Source organism: Ammodytes marinus, assembly GCF_949987685.1.
Source record: "Ammodytes marinus genome assembly, chromosome: 2".
NCBI classification, from domain to species: domain Eukaryota; kingdom Metazoa; phylum Chordata; class Actinopteri; order Uranoscopiformes; family Ammodytidae; genus Ammodytes; species Ammodytes marinus.
The window spans coordinates 29,644,030-29,658,034 of NC_137231.1; the positions used below are offsets into that span (position 1 = coordinate 29,644,030).

A 14,005-nucleotide genomic window follows, 5' to 3' on the forward strand; every position below is an offset into this window, starting at 1 on the left:
ATAAACTGAAACATTTGCCTACAACATCAGGACTTTTACTTTGATACGTTTATTAACAGTTTATTAATAATAGTCATATTATTTTACTTTTGCAATACTGAATGTCTTCCTCCAGTCCTGACAAACATTGATTTATCTACACAAGTTACACAACATATCAATAAGCGTTTAAATACATAGACATATCTACATTTCTCTGGGTTTATCCTCATAATAATCGGAGCCTGTTTGGTAGTGGTTTGATCTCTCTATCTGTATCAGAGGTGTACAGAGTTGAAAAATTTAAAATTGTATTTTTTAGTCAATTTGTTTAATTCCAGACAGGAACAAGCTTCTGTTTTGCCTTGGGATGGGGGTCCTTATTTGCATAAAAAAGGAATATAAGTCAACATTTCCTCTCCTCCAATCTCAATCATAAATTAGTTTTAATTGAATAATCAAAATAGCGAATTTGGCATTATGAAATGCAATACAACTATAATTTTCAAATTACTTATGAACCTGCTGTATCATGTTTGATACTCATGATTTTACAGGTAAATAAGGTATGAAATATTGACTAGTAAGTTGCTTCAATAAATAAATAAATAAATATTGATATTGAAATATGAGTAACGATATGAATGTTACTGTAAACTTTTCAAAATGATCATCATGTTGATGAGGTTGAGGTCTCAGAAACGGATAGGCCAATAATATGCTAATTTCTTATAATGAGGCTTTACCAAATGCAAACTATATCATCGGTATTATGGGGTTAAAAATAAGGTCATCATAATGCTATTTTTGGATTTATCTCCACTATGTAAAAAAGCTGTTGCCCTTGTGATATTCTGCCAATCAAAATTGGACAGAGCAACAATTACTGTACACATCATTTATTTCACTGATATGATTTGACATGTCTGATGAAAGTATACTGTATTTGTTAAATATATGTTGCGCATTCTATAAAACCTGGAGTGACACCAGAGACAAACAATCTGATCCATTTGGGAAACTCAGATTTATTTGGCATACTCTTGACATGCATTGATGATCCTTACATCGACACTTTTCACAGTACTAAACATGCTTACAGGAAATAGGGCGACATCATTTCAAAACAACAGTCTGTTACATTCATCCATTTTGGTCGTGTGTCCATGTGACAGATTGAAAGCATGATGTTGGAGGATTAACATCACCTTATCAAAAGGGGGATTGCTTGACACAGTTCAATTCAAACAAGACACAGAAAATAAAAAATAAAACATACACACACCAGATGTCCATTCACATATATATATTTGGTGTCCGCTGCTACACCGTAAAAAGTTAGGAAAACTCAAATTTTCAAGGCAATTGTCTTAGATTTCTAATTTGAGGCCAACTAAAAGGAAAACTGCAGACATTTGAGCCAACTCATTATCTTTTGTTGAGATAGCCTAATTTATTATTAATTATTCATATGTAATGTAACTTCATGTTTTGAGTCCTATAGAGTCTTCCAAAGGAAAAGTTGTGCCAACCTGTTATTTTTCGTACAGAAAGGTGTTCAAACCGTTTTAACACTGTTTAATGTTTGAATCAACATTTTGACCTGGCACAACTGCTGTTGTTGAACTTATTGTTATTATTGAACTGTTTAGTCAAACAGTAAAACTTAAGTTTAATACGAATTAAATATATATTTTAATAGGCTATATTAGGATATTTAGCTGGCAGGTTAGAGTTGTTGCCTCAACCATCCAATAAAAACAGTTGCCTTGAAATGTTCAGTTTCCTTAGCTTTTTCATTGTTACAGTGCATTGTGTTAGTCCATCAGGTGGAGGAGTTGAGGATGCGGGAGTCTGCGGAGTCTGACCGCTCTTCGTACTCCTCATCGGGGGAGTAGAGGCCTGGTTTGGGCCCCAGCGAGCAGCTCTCCTCCTGCACGCTGATCCGCGGCTCCTCGGTCGCTCTGGACGGAAGGAGGGACGAGGTGCGGAACACGGAGCCTCCGGGGCCGGCCGTGGGAGCGCCAGACCCGGGGGAGAAGGGCGAGACGTACTGGGCCGCGGACCTCAGCTGGTACTGCTGCTGGAGCGCCATGGTATTCCACAGAGTGACGTCATTGTGCACGAACGGGTTTCCTTGGCTGCGCGTCAGAGAGTTGCGTAGCATGAGCGGGTAGCGCGCGGGCTGATGTGGGAAGGACGGGTGCTGCATTGGGACACCCAGCGGGCCGGCGGACACCTGAACGCCCGATGAGGAATCGGTGGTGAATCGGAGAGACTCGGGAACCCGGAAGGCCGAGCCCACGGACCACTTCGCCGAGGAGGAGACAGGATGGTAGGAGCCAAGCGCGTGCTCGAACAGGTGTCCGTTTGAAGGCTGCAGCACGAGCGTGTCAGGTGGGTGCGGCTCGTGTGGGTGATTGTGCGAGTGCGCGCTCCCGTCGGGAGTCCGGCTGGAGAGCAGCACCTCTATAGCGCCCACCAGGTCGCCCCCGCAGCCTCGCAGGATGAGCTCCAGCACGGGGGGCTTGTGAGCGGGGAAGATCTTCTTCAGGACGTCCAGCGGAGGCCGGTTGGCCCGCAGGCTGAAGGGCAGGCTGATGGAGCCCGCGAGGCCTTCTATGAGCACGCTCTGCTCCGCCGTGGGGCTGACGGGATACTTGTTGTTGTGAGGAGGGGGGCTCTCGGCTTTGGGTTTCTTCTCTTTGGGGACGCTGCTGTAGCGGGTCTCCTCCGCGTGGGACGAGGGTGTTTCTGGAGGCTCCGGGGTGTAGCAAGAGTTTGGTTTGGAGCCCTCAGGTGAGCTGACTGGGTCCTGCTCCTTCTCGCTGGAGCTGCCCCCGTTTTCAGCCCCTGACGCGTCATCGGGACCCTCCTCTGAAGGTTCTGCAAGACGAGGGAGTGAACAGTCACGAAACAATAACACATCTGGTATCAAAGGCTACAATGAAAAAGCTTCAGATGACATATAATGATGGGTTCAGAATCGTTCTCAAACTTCGCAGATGGACAAGTGCAAGTCATGTGTTTGTGCTGTGTAAAGAAATGATAGAGCCTACAAATGTGTCCATTAATTGTAACAAATTGTAATTATAAGATATGGCCTATACGTGAACCCAATGACACAAGGCTTGGACCTTTATTTTTGGAAACATTGGAACAAATGTATGGCCTATGATTTTATAACTATGATCTTATGAACTTCAATGAATATTATCTTTCTGTTGTGTTTTCGTTGATGTGTTTTTTATACTTTTTATAAGTAGGCTACTGATGTGTGTTTCTGAAATAAAGTTGAATTGAATTGATCTTGGACAGATATTTTGCCCATGAGATCCTGTTGTGATATTGTACTTTTTTCTGCTATATTAAATGACAATAAAGTGCTTGAATCGTCAGACTTTGAAACATTTCCCCTCCGCACCTTTTCCATGCAAACCCCTCGACCATTTGAAAGCAAAGCCAACCTCAGCTCCAAACTCTCCTCAACAGGAAACGTAACATACAATTAATCGCTTGTCAACTTGTCTCCAACAGAACGATGGAATGTGGATTCACTCTCTCCCTCCTGTTAACGCAAAGTGCTGACAGCGCGTCACTGACCGATCTACCGTCGATGCCTTTTGACCACATGCAAACTGATCGCTTGTTGCTCGGTAACATTTAATTTGGAAGTTGACCCCCGAAAAGAAATATGGCGATTACATTCGATCGGGCCTGTCCAGCACGTAACACCACTGATTATTTTAAAATCACTTCTTCATCAGACTGGACGGAGCTGATCTGGAGTCAGCTGATCCAGGCTTATCGTGTCCAAATGGTTTCAGTCTCAGCAACAAGAAAGAAAAGTGGAGGCAGCTGAATTAATAAAAAATTATAATTTGAGGGGAAAAAAATACTAGCCTAAATAAAATAAAATAAATTCGCAGGTGTAATACATTCATGTGAGGGAAATACTGAGCATCAAAACCGTAATAAGCGTAATAATGTGCTCAATAACAAATGATAAACAAGTTATAATTAGAACAAATGAGTTTAAAAGACGCCAAATGATCGCACGTGTGAAATATTTACGAATAATAATTTGACTTAATATAACTTCTTAATTTTTGTAGGTTTATATGAATTACAAATAATAAATAAAGACAAAGACCTCGTCATGTTCCCTCGTTAGTGGAATTATTAAAGGGGAAAACTTGAATTAGAACAACTTGACGTTCATCCTTATCTATCACTTGAAAATGTAAACGAAAGTTTGTTGCTTTTGGTAAATGTTTAGCTATTTTGTGAAAAAAGAAAGAATATTGGCCTAAATTACATTTTTTGCACGTTTAGCACAAAAACTTCATGTTTGCTTTGTTTTATTAATATCTTATGATTTTTTATTATAATATACAAATGATACCCTTTAATAGAAAACATAACATGTTCATGTTATATCATTATAAGCCTGTTTCTTGTGCATCTGTAACATGTGAATTTTGTCAGTTTGTTCCATTCATAAAACACACATTCAGAGGAAAATGTGTCTTAGTCACGTTTGTGTACCTGAAATATATCTTCTCTTTACACTGGCTTGCATTTTGCATTGTTTACATGTTGTTCATGTTTTTGCTCTGTTTTTCTCTAGGTTTTTTTAATGTAATTTGAGTCGTTCAAAGAAGAAGACGTTGTGTTTCTACCAAGGCTAAATATCAAACAAAAAACGTGTTTGTACAGGCGTCAGACAAACATTTCAATACTAATTCATATTTAGAAAAGCCTTGACCTTTTCATATTTTTAATACAAATATTTGATACATTTTTAATAAAAATATTTGATAAATGTTTATGTGTGTTAAAATGTTAAACAAATAGCCTATAGATAGGTAGCCTATTAATAAAGTAGTCTAGTGAGATTTTGTATCTTTGTGATTTATTTGCTATAGGCCTATATATATTTTTTTTTCATTAGTATAATCGTAGTTTAAAATTATGCTTCTGTAGGCTAGGCCTAGGCTACTACTTTTTTTTCTGACGGGTATTATTTTTTTCATTCAATCAAATAACAATACATATTTATCAACATAACGCTTCAAAGTCAACCTTTCCCCTTTACCTGTGCATGTCTGAGCTCCTGCCTGCACCGTCTCCGCGCTGCTCCACCTCAGCTCCAGCTCCTCGGTCCTCGGCGGGGCTCTCTGGTTCCCCTCCCCGCCTCCGCTCATCCCTATCCCGGGCAGAACTCTGAGCGACTCGGGGATGAGACTCTCCAGACTCTCGTTGGCCTGCTGCCTTCGGAGCGCCACCTGCGCCGCCATGACGCGCTGCCGCTCGATGATCAGGATGCATTTCTCGCACGTGCAGTCCTTGAAGCGGCAGTAGCGCTTGTGACCTTTTAGCCACGAGAGCACGCCGTGATTTCTGCACCGCGCGCACTTGGGTGTCCTCTGTAGCGGGGCCCGGGGCTGAGACACCGGGGCCCCCATGTACAGGTACGGAGACCCATAGCCGTTCATTGTGTCAGACGAGGTGGGCTTTCCAGGACTACGGAGAAGCGAGAAGAAGTGAAGTGTTGTTGTTGTCAAGGAGATGATGGAAATGGATGGAGTCGCACGCGCATGAAAGAATGAGGAGTAGAAAACCAAGAGGAGGAGGCGTTGGCTTGTGGTGGAGAGGGTCCACCTTTCTCCCGGCTGACAGCACAGATATGCATCAGGCAGCTGACACGCACTTATGGAGACGAGTAACCAAACGCTGTCACTCCCGTCAAAGCGCACCATGTGCACGAACGAACGCTGCTAAAAATGTCCATGAGAGGCTGAAGTGTGAGTGTGTGTGTGTGTGTGTGTGTGTGTGTGCGAGTGAGTGAGTGTGAGGGAGAGAGAGAGAGAGAGAGAGAGAGAGAGAGAGAGAGAGAGAGAGAGAGAGAGAGAGAGAGAGAGAGAGAGAAACAAAACCTGCCAGTAAGGAGGGATCAGATAACCACACCATGTTTCCCTGCAACGTTCACACGTTTGTAGAGTTTCCTTTAAAAGCGGGACAATAGCTTTCAAGATCAGGGAAACCAGATTCAAGACCAAGAGAGAGAAACATTGTGGTTTGCAGTGGAAACAAATCTCTCAATTCTTTTTAAAGCTTTGATCCTGCATCTGATATGGAAATGTTGAGATAATTCACAAGGCAATAAAACAGCTTTATCACTGGCAACATTATCTCCAGAAAATAAAGGGCAAATTGCAGCACAGGCCTGTAATGTGAGATCTGCTCTGCATGAAAAATAAAACTGCCATTAAAAAGACCTATAAAATGGTTAAAAGACCCAATATAAAATAGCACACTATCAGTGCATTTTCTACAGGCACTTACATGTTGTTAAAGCATATAATATAGCCTATAGAAATATTTTTTAACAATGAAACATGAGAGAAAACATGGAATTTCATCTGAGAATAATGATAACAAAAAAATGCCTGTGTACGCTTCCTAACTCAACTGTTTTACAGTGTTAATACTTAATATGACAGAACTTGCCCATACTGCAACATTTTAAGGCTTGTTTGGTTAAAAGACTAAATGCACCAGTGAGGGCCTTTTCTGTGGGAAGCCATTTGTAGATTTCTTAAATATGACGCATACAACTTAATATTTATACAATTAACAATTTAACATGCAACAAAATGTCACATTTAAGTTGAAAATAGCATAATTAAAAGACACAAAAAGATACATGTGAGAACCTGTAGTTTAAATCTAAATTCAAATGTCAAAAGTATGAAACCCAGCTGTCAACATGGAAACATTGTATAGTGTGGGCAGAATTTTATGAAATAAATAATCAATTCAAATGAAAAAGGCAAACTGTAGGAGTAAGTGATGTACCCATTTGTAGATGTTTTCAAAATATGAGGCATAATGTTCATATTCTATCAAATCAACACAGGAAGAAAACATTGAATACTGTAAAGGTCAAAGTCAACTGAATATTATTGTTGACAGTTGAGATGTCAAATTTGAGACATGGCAGGAAAAAAAAAGTCCCGTACGAAGCAAACTACCAATTCTCTAAAATATGACAAACACTCTTCACATAGGAGGTTAGGAAATGATGGTGGGAAAATGACATTTAAACTGAAAAATATCACCATGAATACTTAAAAAAAAAGGTGTCAGAACTCTGTGGTGTGATGGATCTCTTTAGATAAATATCCCCAAAATGTAAATGCTTGTAAACAAATAATCATAAAGCGTTCAAAGATCAGTTATAATTGATATTTAGAAGCCACCACGTGTGCGTGCGTGCGTGTGTGTGTGTGTGTGTGTGATTGTGTTTCCTCTCCCTGTTGCCTGCAGGCTTCAAGACTTAATACCTTTAGCCAAAGAAAACACGCTCACACCTTTTACACAATCGTACATAACTTCGATGATTAGGTCTCTGCATGTGTAAAAAAGGCCTTTGGGAACTACGTTGAGGATGCTGATATGTCCCACTTTCTGCTGGACTAATAGAGGGCATTGAAACATAACACCGGACAAAGCCGCGGGGCCCATTTCTGACCGTAAAAAAGGTTTATTCAAGCAAATAATGGGATCCTAGGCCGCGCAGAGGGCTTACAGAGAATAAGAGCACGGTAAACTTCCACCACATGGAGCCCGTCTCCAGGGCTATTAAGCTTTTAATTGGAAAATAGCAGAGGAAATTTCAAGGTGACTAGAGTGGCTCCGCAGTTTGTGCCGGCCGAGTAGATTTGTGGGAGTTGGGGAGGTGAACGGCTGCACACCACAACGCACAATAAATTTATTCATGTTGGTCGCTGCTGGATAAAGAGTAAAACACAAACAGGGATAAAAGTTTATACCGCAGGCTGCTTTTTAATTGGCACCAAGCCGGAAATGTCTTATTTAAATATTTTATTTTTTTCTGGTTTTATTTTGATGCACAGCAAGTTGAAGATGCAGAAAGACTGTCGTGTGAATATTTGATGGTGTGCATTTAATAATAATAAAAAACTATTTAATTGAATTGATGAGAAATATACATGGGCTGTGTTTTATAGGGACACTGTCTGTTAGATTTTTTTAATTATCACATAACTTAGATAAAAAAAATTACCACAAAAGTGGTTTCAATAAAATAAAATAAATGGAACAGAAATACAATACACAGGGAAGCCGAGATTTTCTTTTTGTATTCCTTATCTTGGGAAAAAAAGCAAATTTTCACTGATTACTTTATAGTCTATATTATAGGCTGTTATCTTGAGATCACAAGTTTACCACCCCATCAATACAAAAGGTTGTTTTCTCTCATGTTCATAATCTCGTGATCTCAATGTAATTAACTTGTTATTGAGATAAAGACACATAATATTATAAGTACCGGTAATGAGTGGAGCCCTTCTAAGATTCCATAAGATACATGCATAATACTGTTGATAAAAAATAAACTGCAAAAAATTTTCAATCATAAAATAAAAAGCTACCACAAAATACAACCTCATTTTGGCGTTAAATGAAACGTCAGGGGATCACCAAAGTGTTTAGGGTTCATCCTCTGGGGATTTTGAATGTGGGAATGGGACGATATGAACATTTCATGCCACGATTATCCTGGCAAAAATAATTGCAATTCACGATATAATATCAATAATCATAAAAATATCACCCACACTCTAAAAATGGCTATACAACTTCTGGAGTCACTTTACCTTACGTTTAGTACAGTTAAGTGAAACAAATATTTGATTGCCTCACAAAGTTGAGTAGTTTTAATTTAATGCAATAGTTCAACATTTTTAGCTTTTTGCCTCACTCTCTAAGGTTCAAGACAAGGTGACAGAGACCATTCCCTTTAGTTGTGTGTGCATTTTTGAAGAAGACATGGGCAATGGTCTCTCATCCCTAATTAACTTATCACAAATAATGGTAGACAATGTATCAGCCTGCCTCCACTGACAGCCAGACAATACACTTTACAACATCACTAAAAGCTACTGTGTGCTTGTTTTGAATTGTTCATTTACCATGTTATGTTGCACTCTATATTTTTTTTGGACTTTTGTCATTTTAGAATCAAATACTATGCAGGGTGCATGCGCAAACCACTGCTGATGAGCTTGTCAGTAGGTCAAGGTATTTGTGCTGATAATGGCTTTAGAATGAAAAAAGAAAATAAGATTCCTTTGTCATGCACTGTCTTGTACTTTGGTCACATTTCACTGGTTACTCTACAGAGGGACAGATACTTGGTAAAAGTACTCCTTACAGCAGCAAGGAAAACCATAACTAGAAGCTGGTATAAGCCTGATTCACCTAAACAGCAACAATGGTTTGATGTCATTCAGGAAATAAGGACAATGGAACGACTGACTTGTGTGTTAGGTTTGAGGTTAGATTTGTATGCTAAGAGATGGCAGAAGTGGATACTTTACTTAGACGAACTGTAAGGACACTGGCTCACAGTATGTTTGCATTTAAGTGTAATGCAGCTACTTGAGCTGCGCTTATCTTTACATAGGCATGTATTTCAGCTTTTTGTCTACATCACGTTTTCCCTCAGGCTCTGTTTTTGTTTGTTTTTGTTTTAATTGTATGTATATTGTTGAATGTTTTGTTTTACCTGCACTGAATTAACATCTGTAAGTTGATCTACTATGTGAAGATGTGATGTGCTAAAAACTCAATAAAAACTAAAGTATAAAAAAAAAAAAAAAGAATGAAAAAAGAAAACTATTTTACAGAGTTTGATATTGTGAATTCACTTACTTAACACTTTGGCTCTTGTGTGTATATTGTGAAGGGTAGCGTCCTCCAGCAGGGCCCCTCTAGAGCCAGAGGAAGCGGAGGGGCTGACCTCTGCTGAGTGGGGTTATTATTAGGTGCTGATTGGGGGCGTCGCTGCCACTCACAAGTCCTGTCACAGAAACGCTGATTTAAGTCTCCCCGGGGAGGCGGGACACACAGCCCGGCCTTACAGAGGAATTAGCCAGACATCTGAATTAGTCAGAAGAGCAAAGAACATCAGTCAGTAAACCATCAGTCCCAAGGGGAAAATTAGGAAGTCCATTAATACAAAATATTCAAGAGGAAAACGAAAAGTTATTCTATTGATACATTTTCAAATATGACATTTAAAAAAATATCAGTTTTAACACATGGGGTTGGAGCAGCAAATATGTATATGATAATTCTTTCTTTTGACTCCTTTAATCAGTGCATGTGCACCATGCCCATTTTTGTAATGATTTTGTATTTTTTTTTTCCTTTCATTATCAATGCTGCTGAAACAATAGAATTTACCTTCTGGTATCAATAAAGTATCTATCTATCTATCTATCTATCTATCTATCTATCCATCCATCCATCCATCCGTCCGTCCGTCCATCCATCCATCCATACATACGTCCATCCATCCATCCATACATACATCCATCTATCCTTCCATCCATCCATCCATCCATCCATCTATCTAAATAAGTAAATAAAAACATAATACCTGAAAACCAGATTGAAAAATCTTCTGAGCCACTTGTAGAGTAGAGTGAATTCCTCCTTTCCGATCAGGCCAGCAGGTGTAAAGACAAATGATGGGTAACGTCCTCAGATTAAGTCGTGGCTGCACAGCGTCACAGCGGCCTGTTAACTTGGTTTAGTCTGTCTAGTTCGGCCGCTTTATTGGTGCTTGGCTCTCAGGGCTGGACGTTTACAACCAGAGCTCTGCCTGTCCTTCAAACAGAACCGAGATCCTCCACTACCGGTCAGCAAACAGAGAGCGAGGCCGATAAACTACAGCCACTGCCTGTACAGAGATGGCGGCTGATAGCATTTTTTTAAATAAATATTTGATACAGTACTGAGTAAAATCTGTAAATTAAAGCTGAACCAAACAACTTTATACTTTATGTTGGCAGTTGTTAGGACAATCACGTTTAACCATCCATGAGGGCTTTGATGCTTAAAAAAATTATAAAGGAAATGACAGGGTTACTTCAGGTACCAAAACAGCAAAGGCCCCCGTCACCTTAGTGACAAGCTGAGACAGTAGATTCTCAAGCAGCGATCAGGTTCATTCAAGGTATAATTATTTATTTTGTTTTAAATGTTAACAATAATATCATTTCTAAAACTCACAGGTAAAGGGGAGTGAAGGGCAGCAAGGATGTGTCTTATGTACAGTAGGTGTTAAAAGCTTGGCAGTATCTTTTGAAATTTCACCATGTATGACTTGTCCAATAGCATGAAAATTGTAAATAAGAGGGGATCCAGAATGGACCCCTGGGGAACTCTTAAAAGAAGAGGATACAGGAAGAAGGTGAATTCTCAAGGTATAAAATAGATTAACGTTTTCAGAAAATGATTGAGATGGATTAAATGGTAATTAGTAAGTTGTTTGATGGATTCCTACTCTCTCTCAGTTTCAATTGGCGCATTTAAAACACCTGCGAGGAAACAAATAACATTCAAAAGCAATATTGAATTATCGCATAAAGAGTTTTTACTCATGGCTGGGTTGGAAAAGTTTGTGTATTGATATGAATAAAGCTTACTTACTTACTTGTTTACATGGCCTGATTGTAGACATTGACACATAGAACAATTTATCAGTTTATTTGCGACATCTGAGTTGGTGAAAAGTTGACAGAGCTGAATCTGCAATCTAAAGAATTCATTTTACTCTCCTAATAACTAGGTGACATCTCCTATAAGAATATAATATCTACACAGTTTTGAGATTCCCTCTCCAGATCTGAGATTACATAGCGTCCTCTCCTGCACTTCTGTCTGTCTGTCTGTCTGTCTATCTGTCTGTTTGTGTCTGTGTGTCTGTCTGTATGGAGCGGCCATCACTCCAGCAAGACGTGTCACGGTGGGATCCCAGCAGCTTTTATCTATTATGGGAGGGAGTGAGTTATAGAGCCAGAGGCAGCTCAAGGAAAACCAATCCTGTGACACTTTCTCCCCTGCGCTATACACAGTGCAGCAGCAGCTACAGAAGGACAAGGCAAGCGGCAGCCGCCCGCTCGCCCCTGACAACAGTGATAAAATGGCCTTCCTTAACTAAACTCGTAAAGCACGCGGCAATAAAACTCAATCTTCTGTAAAATCCAATTAAGTCATTATCTGACTGATTGTATCTTTAATTGAAAACAGAAGTGACAGTAAATTTCTGTGATATATCAGGATCAATCGATACTGCCGTACACTCTGGTCTCAGCGAGTGATTTATAATGTCCAAGTCGTATAGGTAACTCCACATTCTTCTCTCTAAAACCACTGGTGGATGAAATTAAGAGTAAGTGCGTTTCATAAAAAAACAAGATGGTCACGTTATTGATTACAACAGATGGGGCAGAATCCAATGAATGTTCCCACAGCGCAAGCAGAAAAGAAAATACAAGTAATTTTCTTTTGTCTGGTTTTATATTGTTGTTTCAAGCAGCACACAATCACATTTACACTCCATCACCTCAGAGCGTTTTTATTCCCCCTAAAACTTGTAGCGACATAAACTCCCAAGACTCCAAATGACTTCTGTTGCTGCCTTATTCAAACACAAACACAAATAAACACTTTGGAAGCATGCAGTTTCGAAATGAGTCTCTATAAAACACAAAGCGGAATATACAATGCAGCGGTGAACTAGTCGGCTTCAACGAAAGGAAGAGAAGCGGGAAAAAAGCTCATTTGAATAGTTTTTTTTTAATCAACATTTTGAACAACACAACTCGAAATAGATTACGTTCATCAGTTCATTAAGTAAAACAGTTGTTTTGTGGGAAAAAAACGTACCGGGTATATCTGTTAAAAAACACAACTGTGAAGATTACATGAGCTGCAACTAACAATTATTGATTGTTGATTAACACCTTATTTTGATTAATGGATTTGTTATTTGCTCTATCAAACATCAGAAATAACTGAATTTTACCAGAACCCAATGTGACATCGCATCAGTCCAAAATAAGTCATTTGTAAATAATTTGAGAAAAAAATAAATCTTCAAATACAAATATTGTTACAGCTCTACACAATACTGCAAAACACTACTGCAGCGCCCCTGCCTTGTATACAAGGCAGTATCAGAGTGTGCAAACAGTTGTAAACAGAAACCCGTGTGCATAGCGAAACCTCCCAGCCTGAAGGGGTTAAAATGGCAATAGAGATGCAAATTCTTTGGTATATAAACAATGCCACTGGATAGGTGTCATAAATAAGCTGCCGGTGCTCAACACACGCCAACACCACGGAGGCAAAACGTGATTCATGACCAAACTATTCGACTTTTTCTCTTCACTAAACCTCACGTCACACACTGTCCTACACGAGAAGCTCCGACAAAATGGAAAGTCTCAGATGTTGTCAACTCTAAACTTTCCATCCAGTGACATATTGCATTTTTACCAGAAATCTAAAATCCACACATTTTTTGGGAGGTGCTATGCTAACTTTTCTGATTGTATTTCCGCATTTTTAAAAAACTTGAACAATGTATGTGATTTATGTAATTCCAGGTCAAATAAGACAATTTTTTTTTAACAATAACCTCCAAGGGAAAGGAGCAGAGCAGAGACACAATTTCCAACAGCAAATGCTCCATATGTAATGTCAAAATGTATCGAAACTTGCATTTTGTGCAACTCGAGTAGTTGAGTAGACTAGTTTCTTTTTAGACATCTAAGTTTATGATTACATAAAAAAAATTTAAATAGCATTTTTAGAAAATGCAGTTGAAACAGTGGTTATATGAAACTTAGATATCAAAAGAAAACCTTCACCTCAACAACATTTTGATCTGGACAACTTTTGACTTGCAAATCACCAAATCTATGCTCGCTAAGAAGGCTAAGGACCACCTTTGTCTATTAGTTCACTTGACCAAAAAAATTATTCTAGAATCTGACAAATGAATAACCAAAACTTATTCAAAAATAACACAAAGTATTGCATGTTGACCTACCGATTGAATATAAAATCTGAGAAAATACAAAAAAAACAAACAGGGCATGCACATGACTATTTCTTAACAAGTGCTCGAGATGATACAGCA

General features: G+C 39.1%; 1 protein-coding gene across 1 annotated transcript; it reads right to left on the minus strand.

Moving 5' to 3' along the window:
• Positions 1-1,804: 1,804 nt before the first annotated feature.
• On the minus strand, positions 1,805-5,477 carry dmrt3a (doublesex and mab-3 related transcription factor 3a; the record flags this gene model as incomplete). Its single annotated transcript, XM_080041308.1, has 2 exons — positions 1,805-2,865; positions 5,078-5,477. The coding sequence occupies 2 exons, from the start codon at positions 5,475-5,477 to the stop codon at positions 1,805-1,807; spliced, it is 1,461 nt and encodes a 486-aa protein (XP_079897434.1).
• Between the last annotated feature and the right edge of the window lie 8,528 nt (positions 5,478-14,005).